The following is a 24,841-nucleotide window of genomic DNA, read 5'->3' as shown; positions in this document are numbered from 1 at the left end:
GGAGAAAGCCAAATGATGACACACACGTTAATTTAAAGTACCTTCAATTTTGCAGTCAAATCTAGCAGCACTTCCTTCCACAACTTCTATGTCAAGGATTGTTTTAGTAAAATATGGCTTTACATGGGGCTTTTCCTCTGCCACTGCTTCAAGGAAGGCCTTAGCAACATCATCTAGAGGAAGTAAAGGAGGGTCAGTTATTTTGAAATTCCCTAGGAATGAATTTGGATTTTATTAAATAACCAAATAACTGCTGAGAGCTGCTTTTGTTTTATTACACTTAATGGTATAACCCTAATGGAATAGTGAGCCTATGTCTCCCTTTTGCTTTTGTGCTAGTCTTTAACGGCTAGACAAAGATTCAGATTATAAAACTGAACGAGTTATGTACACATGGCAAAGTGCAACATAACGTAAATTCTTTATTCTTGCCTTGTATTTCTCTGTGGCCATTAGGCTGGGCATTTCCTGGCAGTTAGGGCAAAGCATTCTAACTTGGATGCCCAGAGTTTATAGGGAAACTCCCAAATGAGTGGCCTGATTTTATGAGGTGTTGCACACCTGCCACCCCTGCTAATTTAAATGGCAGCTGCATGCTGCACTTCTGAAAATCAGATCCCTAAATACAGATTTGGGTGCCTAGCTGTAGGCACATATTTGAAAATGTTGGCCCTTGTCTGAGGAGCCCTAGTAGAACTGTGCAAGGAGATGCATAGACTACTGCTGGCGCTCCACTCCTGGATGCAGCTAGTGCAGTTATTGGTATGAGAAAAAAACATTGCAAAACATTATGTCGTGGACACATACACACACATATTATGTATCTAAACACCGCTCCCCAAAGCTGATATAAGTAGAGCCGACAAATGTGCCTTTATTACTTGGCATTTAAGCAAGAACTTTCTGCCTCCCGGTATCTGCAGTGAACCATTCTGAGCAACAGATCAACCCTGACGAGGGCATGTGCGCACGCACCCACATTTGTAATGATGCAACTTTGCTGGTCTCTTTAGGATTTTGTATGGTTTTATATGACAGATGCAGTTTAAAAGGTTTTCTATCATTAAACTTTCTTCAGCCTTGGTAGAGGACATTGTATAGATGAAATTGTTACTACCTTTTACAATTCAGTGAAGTTCCTTACCATCCAGGTCTACTTTTTCTGTATTTGTAGGACTGGTAGGTGAGCTTGCAGAAGCCTTCCTTCCACTCAGACCAGAAATCATTGCCATGGAAGATAGTCTCCCTATTGCTCGGACAGCATGACCTGTTTTCTGAAACATATCACAGAGGTTTCTCGTTAGCTTAACCTCATGGGTACACATCTTTTCTGTAGCAGAAGGGCTGAGGACAAATGACTGAGGGCCTGATCCAAAGCCTATAGGAGTCAATGGACAGACTCGTTAATAAGAGCTCTTGATTAGAGAGCCAGGCCTGAGCTGCCAAGTTCAGGTGCAGATATGAACTTCCACAAAGGATTCAGATCCAAGGCTCATCACTGCTCTTAACAGAGGATGAAAAGCATCCCTTTGCAGAGGGCCAGCACAAACCCTACGAACCAGCAAAAGCCTCAAATTAGAGTTTGGTGGCAGAAAGGCCTTGTGCTGGCCCAGAATGAGTAACCAACTAGTGTGAAATGAACGAGAAAGTGTCAGCTGCATGTTAGAAGAATTCAACTTGGCAAGCCTCTGAAATGATATTAGCCAATGCAAAATCAATCAGCATGATTCTAAAAGACTTTCATACGACAGACTCTATAGTATACATACTCCGTGTAATATCCTTTATAGGGTTTGTATAGGCACCTGACAAAACGTATAAATAGGATGTAATCCAGGGTATTTGGTGAACATATATTGCTAGGTATTTTGTAAGCTGGTCGTAAGATTTGATTCCAGCCACTATGCATCTGCTACTCCAGCCATGAGAACAGCCCAGATGGAGCTCCTACAGCAGCTCCAATAACAAGGAAACAGAAAATGTGGGGACAAAACCTTTCAATGAAAATTAATGAAGCCATCTGATGGATTCATGAATGTCTGAGAAGAACAGTAAAGGATCCCCCCCAAATAAAAGTGTCTTTCTGTTCAACTTCAATTAGGGGTCCAATTATCCTTGGCCCTATTGTGGGTACTGAAGGGGATGCAGGGTTCCATGCCCAAGAAACTTCCTCCTCCTGGCACTTCTATCCACTGGGACAGGGAAAATCCTTACTTAGAACCACAAACCTTTTAGTAGGCTTGTGATCGCAACTGTGACGTTTATGCACCAACACCTCTGCTCCTGCCCATACATTACATTAACAATAAAAACCACCGCTGCTCTCCTGCAGCCGTACACTGGCTGCAACTGGATTTTCATTAGCAGCAGACATCCTCTGTAATGATATAGCCCAGAATTGCAGAAGCTAGGAATGGAGGAGACCTATTAGGGCATCTAGCCCGTTTCCTTGCCCTCTTTATTACCTGCCATTTTCTTCTGGCCATATATTTCTTCATCCTATCTTTGGAAAGTTTTTTGGCTTCCATGTTTTTGGTGTCTTTTTGCAGCCAAGGATGCTGAAGACATTGAGTACAATCTAAGCGGCTCCTGTTTTTAAGTAAAGAGACTAATCAGTGTTGCCAATACACAGGATAGAACCTATTTGTTTTTATGTTATTGTTTCCCCTTTTCTTTTTTAAGCAGTAGATCTCCGAATACTTGACTTAACTAACCTTAATGGGACAACTGCTTACCACCTGTGACTACTTGCTATTCATTATACTCATGATCTATGACCAGCTTAACAGATTTTGAAAGCTTTTTGTAGGGAAGCTACACGTTGTAAAAATATAAATAAAGTATGGTCAAAAAAAGAGCCAGACATTATAGCCACAGCACAATCATCTCTGCTACGATGCCTACAAAACCCTGCTTGCTTATCATGGCTTCGCAGGTGACAAACAGTGACTGTCCCTCTCCCCCTTCCTTCCTTGTTTTACTCCATTACTCTTACTACCTTTCTTATTCCTGCCATTCCTCACCTTCTCTCTCCCACCCATTAAATACAATTTAACAAAACGTGGATCTAACAAAGCTGTGCCAGTTCACCTCCATATTTACTTGCTTACATATTATAGGTATAGAACCCTTTATTTTATATTATTTAGATTGTAAGCCTTCCGAGACAGAACTGTCTCTTCCCTAGGTATGGTCAGTGTTCACAGCAATGGGGCCTCAATCCTGACTACAGGCTTCTGACACCAATATAATATAAATGTTTGCCACTATTAATAAAAGGGGTGGCAAACCCTGGCTTTTGTGAAACTGAACTTTATGAGAGTCATGGGAAATGTATTGTCATGTCAGAGCCATCCACTCAGAGGCATCACATTTAAAAACAGGGCTTGGGAAAATTAAAACAAAATCCTATTGCAATCCATTCAGATCACAAAGCAGCATTTCATGCTGGGATCTTTAGCTCCCATGTGGTGCATTGCTATGTTAATGAGGATGAGCACTCAAACCATATAGTACAATTCCATGGGATGTATTTTGCATACGAGTCCATCCTGAGGGAAAGGAAGTGAAAAGAATGAACAGACACTTGAAGTGCTCCATTCCAGTCTGTGCAGCATCAAGTGAATGATGGCTGTGATAACGAATACAGAGGTGTTGGAGCATTCAGAGCTCCTTATTCAATACTGCCTGAGGTGTTTGTAAAAAGAGGGTATCCAGAGCGTGGGAACAAGAGGTGTACAAGTTCAGTTAAATATGGAAGTGCAAAATATGTCAAGTTCAACAGCTTTACTTCATATCCTTCTTTAGCAGATTGCTGATAAAGTCCTTGGCATCATCAGAGATTTCATCAAAAGCTTCATCATCAAAGTCCCAGGTTGCTGAGGTAACATTGGCTAAGGTTTCATTGTCATTGTCTCCCATGAAAGGAGAAAGTCCACTCACCCTGGGGATAAAATAACAACAAAAAACAGAAAAAAATGTCAGCCTTTAAATGAGTACAGATAACAGTTAACATCCTTGTGACATCTCTTTGCTCTCTGAAAATCTGCATCAGTAGAAGTTGTCGCATGTCAACTTAAAATAATATACTTGAAAGTTGATATGCAGGCAAAATAAATTGGAAGAGGACAGAATTTAAATTCCCAAAGCTAAAAGAAAGATTCTCCTCTTTCTTACTTCTCCCCCATTGTGCGAGGTGGGAGGGTGGGAGAAGGGCTGGGGAGAGACAACAGCAGTTAGGTAAAGATGAAGTGGAGAGTTAGAGTTGTTACTATAACAGTTTGCTAAATAGAAAGTTCAGTTCTCCTCAGATAATGACTACTTAAATGTGATACCTTAACTCAGCAAATCTGCTTCTTGTGTATATTCAGAGTCCTATTTGCTAACTTTAGTGACAGAAATAAGTTTTTAGTGGTTTTTACTCCACATACCCAGGCAAGGCCAACATAGCTAGCAGCGAGAGCTGAATCCTGTTCCCTGTCTCCTTTCTAAACATCCATTATAATGGTACAACCTCACTCTAGGCGGATTTGCACAAATGTATCTGAAGACAGAATTTGGTTTTCAGGTCTATTATTATGGTGGCACATAAGAAGAAAATAACATAGCTAGTTTCTTATATCATAGAATCATAGAAGATTAGAGTTGGAAGGGACCTCTGGAGGTCATCTAGTCCAATCCCCTGCTCAAAGCAGAACCAACCCCAAATAAATCATTCCAGCTAGGGCTTTGTCAAGCCACACCTTAAAAACCTCTAAGGATGGAGATTCCACCACCTCCCTAGTGAAAAAGTCTTTCCTAATATCCAACCTAGGCACTCCCACTGCAACTTGAGACCATTGCTCCTAGTTCTGTCATCTACTACCATTGATGAAAGCCTAGCTCCATCCTCCCCGGAACCCCCTTCATGTAGTTAAAGGTTGCTGTCAAATCCCCCCTCACTCTTCTCTTCTGCAGACTAAACAAGCCTAGTTCCCTCAGCCTCTCCTTATACGTGAGATTGAGTTTGCAGATCTGCAGTTAGAACAAGCAAATTTGATCATTGAGGGAGACACAGACATCCAAACACACAGACAGACCTGGACCTCATCATGCCATTTTTACAGAGTATCTTTTCAGAGTAGAACTGCACTTTAAATGACAGTATAACCTAATGGCTATGAAAGTGATGACAACTCAATATTATTGCATCTAGAAATCAGCTGTGGATAGGTCAAAGGAAGCCTATAACGATCCATTCCTATAATCATATAGCAACATCAAGAACAGAAATGGGCCCACACTGCAACGTTCTGATACTCATCTGAAATTTTCTGAAGTTCAGGAACATTCATATCCATGGATTTAGTTCAGCCCTTTTCAGAAATAGGCCACAGAGGTCAGATCTGGATCAGGATCCAGTCTTTTACAGTGTTTGGGGTTGTTCAAATCCCAGTTTTGGCTCATCTCTAATAAGAGGAAGCACTGGGATTCAAACATTTCTCCAACATCCCAGTTTTGTACATGGTAAACTAAAGGGGCAGCTCTGTTCATCCAGCCACCAGGGGGAAGCAAGGAACTGTCTAGACCTTTGGTTTTCAAATTGTGAAGCAGATGTAGCTATCAAGGAGATGCAAGGACCTGACTAATTAATAATTTTTGTTATTGTTTTGTAATTGTTTCTTCACAATAGCCAGTGTGTCCTGGTTCAATACCCTGGGGTACTCAACCCTGCCCCCCTGTGCCTCAGGGCAGGGTGGATAGGAGGAGGCTGGTCCCAAAGTCTCTGCTCCTCCAGGTCCCAGTTACTAGTACCCAGCATGCCCAGTGGTGTGCCACCATCCTGCTCCTGGCCAGCTGTCATGGGAACTACATAGCCTCACGAGAACTCTCTCCCTTTCTATCGCTCATACTTCCCCCTGTGACTGCACTGGAAATCAACATGGTGGTGACACTGTGCAGAGGCCTGGCCCCACAACAAAGGCCTCACACCCTGTGCACACATGCATGCATTGAGGGGGGCGGAACTGATGCGTATGAGTTGCCGCTCCAGGCACCAGGGATTCAAACAGGGTGCGTGAACCTCCTCCCGCACAGGTTGGTCAGGTGGGGATTTTTTCCCCCCAGTCCAAACGGAACACCTCCTGTGCCTACAGGGCCATACATGGGACATGAATCTCTGAAGGGAGGTGCAGCAAAAAAAGTTTGGGAACTTCTGGTCTAGAGAGTACATCAGTATAGTTCAGTACATCACCAGCTGCCTGTAATAGAGCCCAGTGGAGTCTCTTCATTCTGGGAATCAAGTAAACATACATCATCATAATCATGATGCCTTAGTGCTTACCCTGATGACTGACATTCACAAGCAGAGAAGGCAGACAAGTCTGTCACTATTACTTAGGATATAAATACTGCTGTCATAATCCACTGAATGCTTTGGTGTCCCTTCAAGTGTCAGGAAGTGGGCACGGACCTAAGAGATTCCTATGCTGCTGTCAGAAAGTATTAACTTTTGGTTACTACCAGCGAAGGCTAGATTCAAGCCAGTGAACAAGGGATGGCATTTTCTTTGTTGTCCTTCACTCGCTCTGATTTTTTCATGGTATGGAAATTCTTTTTTTTTTTTTTTAAAGCACACAATTTAATTAAAATCATACTTAAGAATGTAGGCAGTGTTATAGCTGTGTTGGTCCCAGGATATTGGAGAGACAAGATAGGTGAGGTAATATCTTTTATTGGACCAACTTCTGTTAGTGAGAGAGAACAGAAATTGGTCTAATAAAAGATATCACCTCACCCACCTTGTCATACTTAAAGTTATTTCAAGACAGGTTGCCTTCTGTTTAAAAGTTGCTAACCACTTCTGTTTAGAACAATTACCACTAGAGGGCACCTGTGTCCAGGCTATTACTTTTCAGTATGTTTGGACTCAAGGTCGTTAAGATAACCATTTTTACAAAAACTATATTAATTTGAGGGAGAGGCCCTAGGAAGGGGAAGAATCTTAAAACACTTATATTGAGCTTTATTACAAATGGCTTGGGATCAAGCCCCTCACAATAGTCTATCTTTTATATACCTATAGTTTAAAGCAAAGGTAATAGGGTACTTACCTAGATCGTTGGCTATGTGTTTTTAGTTTTCATTCTGACACTTATTGTAAGGGTTGCTCTGTTGGCCTATGTAATGAAACTCTAGTGGACTATTCTATTGTTAGTTGTAGGTGAGATTTTTAAAAACATTTGTTTTCCTTGGGGGCAGGGAACTTGGGTGAAATCCTGGCCCCAGTGAAGTCAATGGGACCAGGATTTCACCTTAGGTCTATCTGTGTTTTGTATGTGGCCGAGTAAAGGGTCAACAAGTAATTTACAAAAATGTGAAGTCCACTGTGCATCAACCTACTCACAATGACTACAGCATGCTGCTGCTGCATATCAGAAAAAGGAGGCAGTGAAAGAATCAGAGTGGGTCTGTTGTTGGGGCACTGATCCACACGGTAACATGAAAAACATTTATTGTATATGGATTTCATTATCTCGACCCCAGTTCTGTGTGCCATTCAGAGCTGATCATTCAACAGGACAGAACTTCCTTCTGTAATGTGCGATGACCAGTCTGGGAAGCCTTTTATGGTAGAAGGGAGTCTTCAAGGAAGTGCTTGCCCTTCACTGAATAGCCCAGCAGCTAAAGCATAGGACTGAGGGGCACTTTGACAAGTCCCCTTAATTAATTAGCAGATTGAAGGTAAGAAGGGTCACAAGTACCAAAACTATAGAAAATGGTACTCTATGGGCCAGTCCTGGACTAGTAGGGGTGTTGGATTGGAGAATATAATAATAAGCTTTTCATCTTCAATATCTGACATACCCTCACCTAAAATTTTGAGCTAGAGAGAAAACTATAGTACATACAGACTCAACTCTGTAAGGTGCTCTCAGAGCACCTAAATACATGCATAATTCTTAGTATGTGAGCAGTTCCATTGACTTTAATATGACAGGATTTCACCCTGTGTCCCTATTGACATTGATAGGAGTTACATCACTGTACTGCCAATGTGGATTTAATGTATTTTAACATGTCCTTTGATTAGTTGTTTGTATCAAATTTAATGGCAAATAGACACTGGGATAGTAGGTAGGAGATAGGCCATTTTGGAATATGTCCATGTTATGCTATAAAACCTCTTCTCATTGAGAAACTTTACACTGAAGAGATTAATCTTATTTTTGGAATCACAGAGGCAACAATTTTCAAAGTGATCTGGCATTTAGTCTCTCTCCCTGTTTGCAATTTTTATTGCTTTTTCATAACTTATTCTGAGTGCAATTTTACAACAGCCTTCTTTGTTGGTTCCTTCTGAATTCAGATCATTTCAACCTTCTTTTTATGAAGTCAGACAGACTCCAACTATATCACTTCTCCTGAACCAAACAAAATTAGGTGGAACTCATTGGGTTTTAAAAACACTGGATTGAATGATGTGAAGTCATCTCTAAATATATTGTTCACAGAAAGCACTTGAAGAATGAAAGATCAGGCCCAGAGAAACTGTGCTGAAGGGAAAATTGCTTCTGTCCATGCATTCTAAACATACTAGACTTTCACAGAATTGCTTCTGTCCATACATTCTAAAGATACTAGACTTTCAGAGAATTATTAACACACCCACAAAAGAGTCGTGCTACTCCCCTTTGTTAGTAACTCCATTTAAAGTTTGGTACAGAGATTGCTTCCAAGGGTTTTGTTGCCATAAGCAAACTGGAAAATATCCACTCTTTGTAGCCTATTCCCCCACACAAAGCAGTTTTACTGCCCCTAGTATCTCATATAGACCCTTGGAAAACTAGCTAGGTACTGCATGTGAGGTGAAGGTACAAGTCCCAAAGGGGAAGTAGTAAATCAAAATGAGCAGAAGTATTTGCTCCTTATTTGAGAACTATTTTATTCTCTTAATTTACACCATGTAAGGTGCATTTGGCTACTACACTGAAAGACATCTTTTTAAGTGTGTACAATATTATAAGTCACGTGCATGAACTTCTAATAAGACCTTTGAAAACTGGAAGATTAATGTGTGCAGAAGTGACAAGAGAAGGTTACTCAGCTTGTGCAGTAACTGAGGTTCTTTGAGATGTGGGTCCCTGTGGGTGCGCCACTCTAGGCGTTGACACATCCTCAACCGGAGATTTTGACAGCAGTGCTTGTCTAGATCATGCCTGCGCAGCTGCTGTCTTGTGGCGCCGTTGGCGCTTCTTTTGATGCATGCACGACCCGACCCACTCTGTTGCTTCTCTACCATAGAGTCCCTTTCCTGACCTCCAAAGTAAAGGGGAGGTGGGTGAGTAGTGGAGCATCCACAGGGACATACATCTCAAAGAACCTCAGTTACTGCACCAGGTGAGTAACCTTCTCTACTTCGTCGAGTGGTATCACCTAAGGTGCTCCACTCTAGATGACTCAAGAGCAGTGCCCCTCATTTGGTGGAAGGAACTTTGGAGTCCGTTGGTTGAATAGATGAAAGTACTGTTAGGCCTATTGATGATCCAATCTAGATGCCTGATCAATGGCGTAAGTGTTTTGTAGAAGTATGTACCGAAGCCCTAGTAGCTGCTCTGCATATATCTACAATTGGTATATTATTAAGGAATGCTGCAGATGCAGAGATTGCTCTGATGGAATCCCTTTTGAGCCCGTAGAAGGCTTGTATGTTTTTATGCTTATAGCATGAGTGTATGCAACCTAATATCCACTTTGATAATCTCTTAGTAGAGATCGTAGTACCTTTAGTTTGTTCTGCGATAGATACAAAGAGTTTAGCAGATTTTCTAAAGGGTTTTGTCCTGTCTAGACAGAAGGTAAACTAAAACTATTTCTAAAAACTATATAACTAATTGGATGGGCTAAGCGAAGAACTGCTGAGGGCTCTGTCTCAGACTGCGCAGTTGAGAAGGAACTATTGGGGTCAGATCACATGCGCACCAAAAGAAGTGCCAATGGTACCACGAGGTGGCAGCCAAACATGCGCAACCCAGATGAGCACTGCTGTCAAAATGTCCGATTGAGGACACAAGGATGTGCCGACACCTAGAGTGGAGCACCCACTGGGACACTGCTTGAAGAAGATGTAAAATGACTTACTTCACAATATCTGTTGTGTCTTTTACACATATCTGTTTACTAGCTAAGATAGCTTTTTACTTCTTGTAGCACTGCAGAACTAGTCTGGCCATTGGAGAGTGAGGTGGATTCTATTCTGCCTTCATGTTCCGTCAGCAAGTGTCATATATTTATTGATACAGAATCTCTGGCAAAGTATTCAAGACACGCTTAAATCCATTCCTGCCCAACAAAGCATTTGAGCATGTGCCTAAGTCTCATCAATGTCACTGTTATTAAGAGGCAGAAAGCACTCATCTTGTTTCAGGAGCAGTCTATGATTCCAAATCTGCAGCCACGCTGTCATTGTTACACTGCCTCTTTTCTGACTAGAACTGCACCATAAGTGAAACCAGCTCCCAACCAGCAGATCGATACAATTGATGCAGGCGTCATAAATGCACATAAATTAAGTGTTCCTGAATGATTTCTCCAGTTCATTGGAAACAAACAAAATGTTGTCAGTATAAGAAGTGCATGTCTTCTCTTTCCATCTGATTAAGCTTCTTGAAAAAACTACTTATGTGGGTAATGCAGAGGAAATCCCACTTTCCATCAATACTCGATTGGAAATGTGACCTTTGTGCAATCTGCACAAATAATATTACACAGATTACCTCACCGAGTGTCAGACACAGGCTGGCCCATTTCAGTGAGATTAGGATTCTTGCTACCATGCAAAAGACTTGGGCTCAATTTTTCATGTCTGGTTTATCAGTTCCAATACTAGTAGGGGCTGGGAGAGCTGTAGAGGAGTGCCTTGTGGGGAAACAGCAACTTTATTGGCCTGCAGCAACCTCTCAGGCCTAACTAAGGGTACTGGTGGGACAAGGGATATCATTGTCCTGCGGAGAGCTTGGAGGCCTGATGTAAACTGATGTAAGCTGATGGAGATTGATGTAAACTGGGAGAGAAAAGAGTAAGACTTAGAAAAAAATGGAGTGAGTGACATATAGGATAGTCTGGTAAATGTCAAAATGCATTTATTTGAATTGACTTATTATGCAGCATTTACTGTACTTAGTAAACGACGTGGTAACAGCTTATTATACATTAAGCAATCAAAACTCTCTTCTATGCTGTGTGTTCCAAACACTAATTAAAAATACTATTGCTTAATACTTGTAAACAATCAAGTTTTCGGACCTTCCATGCTATTGTGAATTTACAAGGCCACAATCACAGTTCCTTTTCTCCTGAGTTAAAGTCCGAGTCAGTTGATTTGCCTTGGGAATACTTGTAAGGAAGGCCATATCTTTGAATATATTCAGCAAACAAAACAAACAAAAATTGGCAGCTAATGATGCAATACTCAGAAACTCTTATCGTTATCATGGAACTCCTTGACCTGGGGACTCAGTTGTTCCTTTCTTAATCATCATTTAAAGTAATAGCAATTAGTTTGACAGATTATGGAAACAATTTCGTTTTTGGAATGCTAAAACTAAGTGATAAAGATGAGCTGCATCTGCCCAGGAAAATTAATTCCGAGTTTAAGCTATGATCTTACCATTAGACAAATATCAGGCTGTTTACTGAAAACATTTTTCCAGCTACTTAACCAGGCATCTTTCTGGCATCCTAAGCACAATTTGTTTAAAAGTCTTTCACAATTTCCATTTTAAAATAAAGAATGGAGATATTTTACCCTCTAGACAATGCTCAGTATTTACAGGCCTATTCTTGCAAGATCCTGAGTGCCTATATTTATAGATGTTAAGGCCAAAAGGAACCATTAGAGCATCTAGCCTGAGCCCCTGCACAACACAGGCCATAGAATTTCACCAAGTAATTCCTGTAGTAAGACCATGACTAATTAAAGGAAATTGAGCACGCTCAACACCTCACAGAACCACTTACTGAGCATTGCCTGCCATGCTCAGCATCTCCCATAATTAGGCCTCAAGGATGCTGAGCTCCACTTTACAACCTTTTCAACATATTGCCAATGACAGCTGAACAAAACTGACAAAACTGTTAGAATGAATCAAACACACTGGTTCTAGTAGCCCTTGCACATAACTTGAAGTAAGCACATTTGGGCAAATATGATCATAACATCACAGGAGATCAGATGGTAATTTAACTCTTGTATCTACAATACGAAATCAATTGATGCTCTCGGTCCATTTCCTAATGAACATACCATTTCTTTACAAAACAACCTCCATCACATTTGGCGCTAACTGGCTCTAGTGTTGGAAGTCTCAGGAGAGACATCAAGAATGGAATGGACCATGGTGACCTGGGGGTGGTTTCTTCAGAACAGGTTAAAGGCATAAGTGGGAGACAAGCGAGAAAATCTAACTAATTCTCTTTCATTTTGAAAAACTCAATCACAACATTTGATGATTCTTTACTGGATCTATCTAAAGAATATGCAATGAGTGCTCTCTCAGTTTCAGAATTAAGTATGCTTAAGCCTTTACTGTTAACCTGGTCCAGATTTAAACCAGTGACCTAAATGCATCCAGTTACCAATGCCCTGACTTGTGCCATACCAGTCCAAAAAGAGAATAATGGAGCAAGATATTTCTACCACCCAAGTGCCATACAAGAAGGCAATGGAAGCCATGATCAATCACCAATGATACCAATGGAATCGGAGAGCTAGTCTCATGAGATTATGAAGGGTCAGGTGAACACATGTACAGTGTTCTGCCAACTGCAGGACGATCCTGAAGAAAAAGTTCATGGTGCAACTGCATATGATGTATTGGAAATCCAAACCAATCTATATCAGAGTGGAAAGTTATGATTTCACAGAGGTCAGCTACTTTTAAAGGATATAGTACAAATGGGACTAATAAAGTGAGTTGAATTAATGGAAGTAAGTGCAGAAGTGAATCAGCAACAGTAAAGCCATGCCTGCTTTATCCAGCTATCAGAAAGACAAGTAATATTGCATCTTATAATAATGTGTATACACAATGGATTTCTTAACCTGAATTTTTCTACTGAAATAAAAATAGAATTTAAAAAGAGTTTTACATTACTGAATGTTAGCGAGATGGCTGTCCAAAAGAGCTCACCAGAAAAGAGTCAGGAACAGAAAAATCAAACAAATAAAAATTCTGTAGTGCCTGCAAGAGTAAATGGAATATAGAGAGTTGGAAAGAATTCATCTGGGTTATGCTCCAATTAGACAAATGTTATTATAAACATGAAGAGAAACCCTGAAAATAGACGTAAATGGAGATGATTCACACAACTCATAGTTTTTGTGGCATTTTACTTCAAAGTCAATAGATCAACTAAAGATGATGGGACAGGATTGTGAAGTAGAATAGGTCAGTCAGTGAGATCAAACAGAAAGACAGACAGTAAGATTTAGATACAATGGAGAAAATTTAAAGAACAAAAAATATTATGCACTGGAATGAATGATTTATTTGGGACATTTAAGAAGGACTGAACATGAATAGCTTGGAAAAATAAAAACTAACTGAAGGCCAGTGCTATATAACTGCCAGGCATAATCAGTGTTCCATGGCAGCTCTTCGCACCAAGGAAAGAGAGAAATTGTTTAGGGGGGTGTTACTAGAGAATATGCATAAAGAACAGGAGGAAATTAAGGAAAATAATATAGGCAATGAATACCCAGAAAAACTTCCCAACAGCAAGATCTATTAGACAATGGAATCATTTTATTAGTATTACTATTTATTATCATGTCTATTGCAGTACTGCCTAGGAGCTTTAGTCATGGAAGAGGCCCCCCTTGTGCTAGGCGCTGTACAAATACAGAACAGAGAGACAGTTTCTGCCCCCCAAAAGTTTACAATCTAAATGTAAAACAAGAGAACAAATGGAAGACAGATAGGCAGGTGAAGGAATACAAAAATCACTGATGCAGTATTGGTCAACATGACAGGCAGTGGTTTCAGCACACCAGCAGTCAAGGAAATGGTAGAAAGCCCTTCGCTTGAGACCTTTAAAAATGAAGTTGACATCTCACTGGAAATCAGATTGTGACAGAGTGTCCCTGGCATTGGTGCTGGATTTGAGGGAAGAAATAAGGAGTTCTCCCCCTTTCCATGCTCCATGAAAAAGGCTGAGCTGCTCAGAGTCCTTGTGTTCTGGAGACCAAAAGAACTGCTTCATCCATATCTTCAAGGACACAGATTGGCCCAAAAGGGGTGGGGAGGAAGCAGAACTGTGGTATTACCATCGCCCATATCTCTGCACATGCTCCTGGAATTAAGTATGCTGTGGGAAAGCGTGGTGCACCATTCCCAAGGATAGTGCAGCTTCTGCACTTCTGTCAGCATGCCCAGAAAATACAAGAGGGATTGTGCCAAAGGCCTTTGATGTAGTGAGGCTCTGCATTGCACCCTTGAGTTTGTATATGACCAATTCATCCTACTGCAGAGAAAAGTCCTGCCCTGGCGGAGATAGACTATCTGATTACTGTTGTATGCTCTTGTTTGAGTTCCAACTGCACCCAGCTCTGTACAAGACATCAAGGAAGACACAGTCCTTTCCTTAAGGAGTTTATAATCTAAACAGACAGACAACGTTGGGCACAATAACAAAACCACAGTGGGAGACTGTGCTCCTTGTCTTATTTTTGGTTGGGTTTATATTTTGTAATGGGGTTGTGACAGTACACATGTTTTATGCAGAACAACCACCCACGAAACTATAGGTTAATCTGGCTGTCTGACCTTCCAATCAGAGGCAAAATTCTAAGATTCTAAATAATAAAAAAGATTTGGATTGGGACTCAAGATACCTCTGTCACTGACCTGCTGTGTGAACCGAGGCAAGTCACTTCACCTCACTGTGCCTCTGACTCCCCTCCCATCCTCTAACTTATCTGTTGGACTGTAAACTCTTTGGGGCAGGAACTGTCTCTTCCAATGTTTATATAGTTCTTCCCACTATGAGGCCCTGATCTGTTTGGAGCCTGAGGCATTACAGTAATATAAATTACTACCTACTACTACTGATTTTGCCTTTTCAGTCAAAAGTCCCAAATTACTCATAAGAATTAATATCCACAGAAATTTAAGCTTCCAGAAATGTTCTGCTTACGTTACAAACATAGCATAAAGCACCAAAGTAACAGGTGAAGAACTTAAAAAAATAAGTATAAGAAGAGAATTCTGATGTTATTAATATTAAAATTCTGCTTGCTAATGTCTAAAATGGCCTCTGGGATCGGAACTCTGCATTGGTTCAACCGCACTCTGTATTAGATGGACAAACAGTCTGATCTGCAGATCTGAACAGCACTAGTCTAGTGCCTTATTACTAAGGAGGCCTCAGATAACTAAAACATACATTACAAAAATATAAATTAATTTGTGTTATGAATTCAGCTTTTGTAGTTTACATTACTTGAATCACAAACAATCCAGATGGAGCTTTCAGGTTCCAGAAAAGAATGCGGGAACTGAACAAGAACAATACTGAAAATATTAGTAGGCCTGCATATAAACTGATGGCACTTTCTGACTTTTAATTCTGTGTTCAGTTTAGCTCACTTCATCTCAGAAACAGAATGGCTCCAAACAAGGGTCATGAAAATGTTCAGAGACATTTTTGAGGATGGGAGGGAGCACTTCCACAGGAGAAGAGATAAATTCAATTGGAATTATTTAATGTGGAATTGAGATTTATAAAATAATGAGTGGCATAAAGAGATTGAGTAAAGGCTGGAGAGAACAAATGAGCATGCCCATTCCTATATTAAAGAAAAGAGGACACAAACTAAAAGGCAAAGAATTTAAAAACAATGGAAGGAAACATTTTCACACATTTTATTCTCCTGTGGAACTCTCTGCTGCAGGTTATTACTGAGGCAAATAGCTCAGTAAGGTTAAAAATAGGATTTGATGTTAAATAAATCAGATACTTAATGATGATGGTCTTCTAATAAAACTGACACACTATTATGCCCTGTACATTTGAGGGTACTTTGGTATATTCTCTTAAGACAGGTGGTTGCCTAATGAGTGTGGACTCTTGAAGAGGTTTCACTGTGTATGATTAACAATAGCATTTATTTTTACATTGGGTAAGATAAAAATTACAAGAGCAGTCATTTCTCATGCTTCAGAGCAAAGGCTGAACGTCATTTGCTGTATCTAAGAAGTTACATGGGGGTAGGTTTGCCTTGTTTTAAAAAGTAAGCAATAGTAGCTAATTCCAGACTAGACATCTCATTGACCTATTAGTAAGGCTGTGCCTATGTGCCTAAGAGAATATAGGGAAGCCACTTACATGAATATATGATATATAACATAACCTGTTAAATAGCAAGTGTACATAAATAGCCTGTATTGGTACTGAAAAACAGAAGCAATGCGGGCTAATCCCAGTTCGCATTGTGCAAGTTACTTCGCCTCTTGTTACATCAGTGTCCACAAATGCAAAATCAGGAATGACATAAATAATTGTATATTCAAGATAGTGAATCAGACCTCTCTGTCTTAGTCAGTGATCTAGCATAAGTATTTGACAAAGAAAGTTCCCCTTCAATTTTGGTTAAAGTCTCTTTTACAAAAGAGAAAACAAGTCAACATAACAGGACTAATACAAGTGAAAAAAACCAACAGAACCCAGAATAAAGATGGAGTCCTTTTAAAAACCAAAGCCAGACATCTGTTGAAATCTTTTAAAAGGGCTAGTTAAAAGCAGTTTCATGTTGGCAAAACAGAAGCCTCGATTTCTAATTTTAGAAAGGCTTTATATCTCATAGTTCCTGAATAAAAAAATCACTGATGATATTGCCTTTGGTTATCCTCATACTACAAAACATGTCTTTGGGATGTTGCAAACATGAGAATGGTTTGCATAGGAATGTATATGAAAAGTGTGGAGAAACCAAAATCAAAAACAAAAAAGCCTACCACGCCCTAAAATAAAGACCAAACAGTTATGAGGGAATGTATGTCATATCTGATTAACGTATAGAGTGTTGTTGTAGCTATGTCGGTCCCAAGACATTAGAGACCAACTTCTCTTGGTGAGAGAGAAAGTTTTCGACCTTACATAGAGCTCTTCTTCAGGTCTAGGAAACTAACTCACAGTTAGTGTCATGGCTAAATACAAGGGGGAAGAGATAGTTTAGCATAAGTAGTTAACGCATATTTCAAAGGACCATTCAAGGTGAAGTGGCCTGTTAACATGCTTCCAGTCACAGGGAAGAAAGGAAGGGGCGGGGTGGGGTGAGGCAGGGAGATAGGGAAAGCAGCTGGGGGTCGGGTAGTTAGTGGGTTACAGATTGTTGTAATAAATCATAAATCCAGTGTCTTTATTCAGTCCATGATTTTTAGCGTCTAATGAAGTTATGAAATTAAGCTCCCAGGCTCGTCTTTTGAAAGTGTTGTGCAGGTTTCCTTTGAGGATGAGGGCTGATAGGTCACGTATAGAGTGATTGCTTTGTGAAAAGTGTTCACCCGCAAGTGATGTGTTTGTCTTTCCTCACTTTTCTGTGTGAGTTCATTTGAGAGTGTAGAGATTGTCTGGTTTCACCCACAGAGTTGTTATTGAGTCATTTAGTGCGCCGGATGAGCACACCACATCTTGTGATAGGCATGTGTAGGCCCCAGGGATCTTGAAATGTGTGTTGTGGGTGATGTTGATCATTGGAGCAGTGGAGATATGTCTGTAGGTTTTGCATCTGCTGTTCTTGGCAGGATCTGATGCTGCTTTGAGTTGGTGTGTCCTGGTCTGCAGGGAGCTTGCTTCTGATGAAGAGCTTGGAGAGGTTGGGGGATTGCTTGAATGCCAGAAGAGGGAGTTCAGAAAAGATTTATTTCTGGATGGTGGTCCCTATGAAGTATGGGTTGTAGTAGTTTGATGATACCCTGTATGAGTTCCAATGTGGGGTGATAGGTGACAACTAGGGGTGTTTTATTTCTGTATTGAAGCAGGTTCTCTTGTGGTAGTTGAGTGGCTCGTTCTACGTTGTGGTCTACTTCTCTGGTGGAGTGTTCTTGTTTGGTGAAAGTGGTTTTGAGGTGTATATCCTGGACTTTCTTCTTGGAGCATATTCTGTGGTATCTGAGTGCCTGGCTGTAGATTACTGATTTCTTGGTGTGTTTGGGGTGGTTACTGGATCGAAGAAGGTAGGTGTGGTGATCCATGGTTTCCTTGTATATAGTTGTCTGTAAGGTTCCATTGCTGAAGCGAATTGTGGTGTCCAGGAAGTTGATGCTGGTGTGGGAGTGTCCCAGAGAGAGTTTAAGGGGCTTATTACGACAATCTGTAACCCACTAACAATGCCGCCTCCTCCTCTCCCTGCCCCCGCTGCTCTCCATACATCCCTGCCTCCCACGCCCAGGCTCCTTTCTTCCCTGTGACTGGAAGGGTGTTAACAGGTCACTTCACCTCGAAGGAGACTTTGAAAAATGTTAACTACATATCCTAAACCAGCGGTTCCCACGCTTCTCTCTGCCATGGCACACCTTGATACCTCTAATTATTTTGAGGCACGCCACCCTGTAGTCTCCGAATGAACTCATGAATATTCATGAGCCAATTCAGAACTCTTCAAGCCGTTTTTCGAAAAAATTCTGTGGCACGCCTGCTCAGGCCTGATAGCACACCAGTGTGCTGTGGCCCACCAGTTGGGAAACGTGGTGCTAACCAATCTGTTCCACCTTGTATTTAGCAGTAACACTCTGAGTTAGTTTCCCAGGCCTGAAGAAGAACTCCGTGTAAGCTCGAAAGCTTCTCTCTCTCACCCACAGAAATTGGTCCAGTAAAAGATATTATCTCCCACACCTTGTCTCTCTAATATCTGACCATGGCATTCTTCTTTTTTATTTTAAAGTCTAATAATATAATTGTTTTTTTAAAAGGCAGATAAGATTTGAGAAAAGAAATGAAAGGAACCTGTGAACATATGCCTTTCACAAAGTACTCTAAAACAAAGTCTACACACTGTGCAGAGTCATACACTCCCTGCACTTTGACTGTATTAACAAATTAACAGTAAGATAAAGTTCTGTTCAAACCTTCTTCTGCAGGCATGGCTGCTTCTAGGGTTCCTGGCTTAGGACTGCTCACTCAGCCAACACTCTAGATCCATTCCCTTTAGAAAACCACTCCTACCTCCCTTGTAACTAGAAGGGATAATAAGTCACCTGCCTCAGTGAGTGAGTAGATCAGAAAAAACCCACTTAACCCTTTCCCTGCTACAAAAGTGGGATGTTTCAAGAACACAGAGCAATCCTGTTACAGAATCATAAGTAAACGGACTTAAATTAGAGTGTGATATTGCGATGAGAAAGAAAGAAGCTGTTCCCAGCTGAATTATTATATTTATTTGTCATCAAATTTGAACATGTCACAGCTGGAGCCAGATCTTTTTTGTTGCTCTTCGCATTCAAGGACGAAAACCCTGCTCACCTACGTCCTCTTCTAGAAAGAGCCTCTGGAAGATCATGAGTATGTATAATCAACCACCTACATAAAAATACCATCTAAGCAGAACCTGCACCAATCAGTGCACTGAGATTTGCACTAGTTTGATATAAACTGTATATAAAAATGAATTAGTTCATCCTGTGGTAGATGTAAAATAGTGCATTAAAAAGTGATACAGCATCACTGGGATTTGTTAGTTTATCTCACATGCTTTCAAAGGATATAGTCAGGATTGGAGAGCTTCAAAATTATCTGGTCATTTTTATTGGTGTAAATTTGATAAATACATATAATTTGTCCAAATTCTTTTTTTTACAACAAATGTTTCAGTGCTCTGATTTCTAAAATAAGTAACATCAATGGCAGTAGTCTAGGGATTCAGAAGCAACCCTTCAATAACAAGTCAAGGTACATGCAAGGAAACAGATTTAGATTTCAAGACACAAAGGTGTTCCTTTTAAGCAGCAGGGAAGAAAAAATATTTACGGACTATATGAAAGACTCTTTGACAATGTCTTTTTATGTGAGCATGGACTGCTGCTGACTTTTGTTAACTTAACATTCTTTCAACAAGCTGTATTTTTTGAAACCCCACAGTGACAAGTGCAACTGGATAAATTCAAGGCTACAGTCCTGAAATTTATCAATGGGATTGTTCAGAAAATAGCTGTATGATTTTGGCCCACTTAGGTTAGTGTTCATTGATCATTCTGTAGTTCATGATTACAAAATATAAGGGCCAAATCCTGAATAATACACCTCCGCAGTCACTGGGAGTTGAGCATGTTCAGAAGCTCCCAGGATGCGGCCCAAGACTAGCAAAAGTACTCACAAGATGTAGCAGATAACTCCTATACTCCACATATCTGTGGCATATCCAATAGGTTCATAGTTTATGACTTCTGGAGCCACAAACTCAGGCGTCCCAAAGAGAACTTTCAGAGAACCTGCACTTTCTGTGAAGAAAGAAAGAGGAAAACATTAACAGTTATGTATTTTTTTTTGACTGTACAAGCAACAGTTTGCAGTCACATTCATGGGTTAGTTATTAAACTCTTACCAAAAAGATAAATAATTGACTGAGCTGCTACTAGCTTGGCCAGCTCCCTGTCTTCCTGGGCTCATGTATGAACAAATAATGATAATTCTTCTGTGCTTAGTATCACAAATGCACTCATCACGGCACAAGACACACAATAAAGAGAGTTCCTCCCCTGAAGAATTTGCATTCTAAATAAGACAGACACAGGGTTAACAGCACACACTGGGAAGATAAAAGAGATGGGCCTAGTTTGTAATGTGTGGATTCAGATCTGAACTTCCCCCAAAAGTTCGTGGATAGCTGGGCCCATCTCTGCTTAGGTAGCTCCACAATAGCATTTCCAGCAAAGGATACAGGTGCTAGAACAGAACCGGAGGACTTTTTATTGCCCTTATCAAAGCGTGGGCAACTTTGCACTGCAAAGCAAAATGAAACAGTAATAAATGTGGAACAAAAAATATTGGCTGCATCCAAAACATTTCATAGAAAATCAATGCCTTGCCACTGGTGCTTGTTTAAATTTGAAAAATGCTCAGGTAGAGAATGAGAAAAAAATGCACCACATGTGACAGATGTTAGGTCACTTAATGCCCCACTGGAAGGCACTCAGATATTGCAGTGATGAGAGTAGAATAAAAACCTATACAGACTAGAAGCAAACATGTGCCATGTTGCCAGCAAAAACAAGCACAGTGCCACTATCTGTACTACACATGTCCAGTTTAGTCTGCAAAAGAGAAGAATGAGGGGGGATTTGATAGCAGCCTTTAACTACCTGAAAGGGGGTTCCAGGGAGGATGGGGGCTAGGCTGTTCTCAGTGGTGGCAGATGACAGATCAAAGAGCAACGGTCTCAAGTTGCAGTTGGGGAGGTCTAGGTTGGACATTAGGAAAAAGTTTTTCACAAGGAGGGTGGTGGAGCACTGGAATGGGTTACCTAGGGAGGTGGTGGAATCTCCATCTTTAGAGGTTTTTAAGCTGAGGCTTGACAAAGCCCTGCCTGGGATGATATAGCTGAAGTTAGTCCTGCTTTGAGCAGGGGGTTGGACTAGATGACCTCCTGAGGTCCCTTCCAACTCTAATATTCTATGATTCTATGAGTTTCAGATAACATTGCTAGAGAAGGGTGTGAAACAAAATGCAAGTAATTTAGAATGGAATTATAGGAAATCCCATGTGCCCATTTTAGCCGATGTCCATTCTAAACAGCTGGAGAAGGAAAAGGAGGAAAGAAGCAAGAGTGCAAGTGGGGAGGTAACCAACAAGAAGTGGATAGGGAACAAGGATGTCCAGGAATAGAAAGAGGAAATGATCAAGTGCAAGTGGGCACAAAGTGAGGACCAAGAAATGATGTTTATTGGCTATATTGGAGCAAATGGATTTAGTCTGGGAAACCAGTCTAGTCCAGACTCCATGATAACCTGGACAATCAGTGGTTGGTTTAAATGAGGTCCACTATACTACAATTATTATTTATTAATTGTATGACAGTAACACCTAGATCGGGCCCCAGTGTGCTAAGCACTGTACAAATACAGAGTCAAAGATTGTCCCTGCCCTCAATAGAAAGACAGGCAAGGGATTGGAGGGGAAACAGATGTAATAGCCTCCAGTCCATTAATGTTAAAATAACCAGAATTACAAAGTGGTGTGCCCTTATAACAATTAAAACAAAAACTAAGAAAATTATCAGAAGATTAATTGTTTACGAGACTACGGCTGGACTCACTTGGCCATCAGAACAGAGCTCCTACAGCATATGATTATTTCTCACAACCATCTAGTAGACACAATTAACCACATTTTACTATCATTCCTGCATGATCATCAGTTCACCTGGTTAAGAAATTATACTTAATTTGTCCTTCCACAGTTCCTTCTATCCAAAGATCTCAAAGCACTTTACAAATACTAATCACACAACATCTCCATGCCCTTTGGAAGCATTAGTATCCCCATTTTATAGATCAGGAACCCAAAGCACAGAGAAGTTAAGTAATCTGCCCATGGAATACACAGTTAGCCTGTGACAGAATCAGTTTTGTGTCATAACCACTAACCATCCCTTCCTCCTGCAAGTATGCACTGGACATTATCACAGTGAATTCACTCTCATTCCCCTGAGCTTGCCATTTTACACATTACAAAATCCTTTCTTCCTCTTCTCAAAACAGTGATAGCAAGTTAATTCAGGAAACCTTTATTTTCATGCAACCTTTATTTTCCCATGCAAAGGATGTCAGTTTCTAGTGACTGAAAAGTGACATACATTTTGCACAAAGGGCCAATTTTTTTAAGGAGCCTCAATGCAGTCTCCAGAATTTTAGGAATAATTCTGCCCAAACAAGTTTTTACCACACTTGTGCAAACACTCATAAAAGGCTGCACATTCAAAAACTGGAGTGTGAAAAATGGTGTCCACAGGTTTGGAGGTGGTTTTTGAAAACCTGGCCTTTATAGTTAAAACGTATCATGTGACAGTACCACTGTTGAGTTGGCTGTACACAAAATTAGACATATCCTACTCAATAAAAACCTCAGAACTTTACCATACTGTTTACAAGGTTGATACATAAGCAGAACCCTGTCTTTGGTTACATTTTAAGTGACATCTAATGCTGAAGAGTTAGTTGGAAACTGGCCTTTTTTTCTGCACTGCGCGTAACAAATTGATTTTCAAAAAACAATGTCTTAACAGGAGACACACACGAAACTCCTATGAACCCACAAAGTTTATCTTAAATAAATTTTTACATGAGCTTCTAAGAACACCAAAAAAGGTCAGGAAAATGTCCTACTATGTCTTTGGTATTTCCTGACAAAATAAGAGAACTAATTATCTGCAGAAAATGACTGCAGAAGGATCTCTGGTCTTAACTAATATAAAGTTAGATCAAAATGCTGAAAGTTAACATGTCCCTGATTTTTATTGATGACAAAACAATTAAAAAGAAAGCTCTAATGTTATACAGCAAATTGAAGCAGTCTTCACTTAGTTATCATTTCCATTCTCTTTACCAGGCCTTTTGACTGAATAAAGTCTGCCAGATTAAAATCATACATTGCGATTCTAACAAGGGTCCTCAGCCCCCTTCCAGGAAAGTCAATTGGTATTCCAACGTAACGATATATGGCCGCATTAGAATGCCCACATTCTGTCAAAGTAGACAATTGCAAAGAAGAAGGAACTAAATAAAACCACATAAAAACACAATTTTGAATGACGTAGAGCTGTTGCTAATAAAAATTGTTTTCCTTTTACTGGAAGAGGTCTGAGCTGAATGTTGGGAAAGTCTTACTCATCAGTACAGCTCTATTTTCCTTCCTATGAGCTGTTTAGCATGGTCCTCTCTCTTTCTGGGAACTGCTACATATGCCACATCTTGAACTTAGATAATTTGGACCAAGTTGGTCACAATTCAGCCATGGGGGGGGGGGGGTGGTGGGGTGGTGGTGGTGGTGTAACACCAGAGGGGAGTTTGGTTCACAGATGAGAAAAAATGCAAATACCCCATAATGCCACTTTGCAAGCAAGGGCATTACACAAATTAATCTACGTCTAATGAAATCAAGATCAGTTCTGGTGAACATGGCTATCATCCTATGATTGAGAAAAGTAAATCACAATTGCAAATGTGATATAAGTGACATGACTGCAGAGGCTCACATTTTTGCATCACACTGTGCAAAATACACAGTGAATGTAATATGCTTTCCAAAAATGCAAAAACTAGTAATATGAACACCACACTGAGTAGAGGGAATCCAGTTTATCTTTTGGTAATCCTGGGTGCTACTTGGAAAAGTTACTGTAAAACTACCATTCTGGGATTTATTGTCTCTCAATGATCAAATCTGCTGACTTTACAAATAAATAGATGGGTTTCCTAGCTGCTATCTGGAATCTGACAGTCAAGTTGGAATCTTTTACACATCACCAACAAAGATTTCATTATTGGAACTTAATTAACAATTCTGCTGATGATTCTTGAACCAGAACAAAACCAAGCTCAATCTCCCAGAACTTGTTGACTCTATAGTGCTACTAGTAGCATACGTGCCAGTCAATTTTTATTTCAGTAAGTAAAGTGAGCAGATTATGTGAAAGTGGTTGAATAAGAAGGTCCTAGTCTCTTTTCAGAGCATAACCACACCTTAAAAAATTTGGAAGGCAGACTTGTTCATTCCCAATTAAATCAATATAGACTTTTTAGTTAAGAATGGTTATGTTTGCCCTCATCTTTGACTTGCGACAGACAGGCAATGGAAGAATGGATATAGG

General features: G+C 40.3%; 1 protein-coding gene across 3 annotated transcripts in view; it reads right to left on the bottom strand.

Moving 5' to 3' along the window:
• Positions 1–24,841, bottom strand: part of MYLK (myosin light chain kinase) — a 325,439-nt gene that overhangs the window by 3,771 nt on the left and 296,827 nt on the right. For 2 of the 3 annotated variants that reach the window (XM_067549625.1, XM_067549627.1), the window contains 5 exons: positions 20,351–20,474; positions 3,791–3,943; positions 2,466–2,589; positions 1,145–1,274; positions 42–173 (listed from right to left, as the gene is read on the bottom strand). In XM_067549625.1, the coding sequence (XP_067405726.1) occupies positions 42–173; positions 1,145–1,274; positions 2,466–2,589; positions 3,791–3,943; positions 20,351–20,474 (663 nt within the window). Of the gene's footprint in view, positions 1–41; positions 174–1,144; positions 1,275–2,465; positions 2,590–3,790; positions 3,944–20,350; positions 20,475–20,616; positions 20,749–24,841 lie in introns of those variants that run through there. The other variant, XM_067549626.1, reaches the window with a different exon arrangement.

Source organism: Emydura macquarii, unplaced genomic scaffold, assembly GCF_026122565.2.
Source record: "Emydura macquarii macquarii isolate MOO-44397 ecotype Brisbane River unplaced genomic scaffold, CSIRO-AGI_Emac_v2 contig_1253, whole genome shotgun sequence".
Classification (NCBI taxonomy): Eukaryota; Metazoa; Chordata; order Testudines; family Chelidae; genus Emydura; species Emydura macquarii.
Note: the sequence above shows the minus strand (reverse complement) of the source record. Positions and strands in the feature narration are given on the sequence as shown.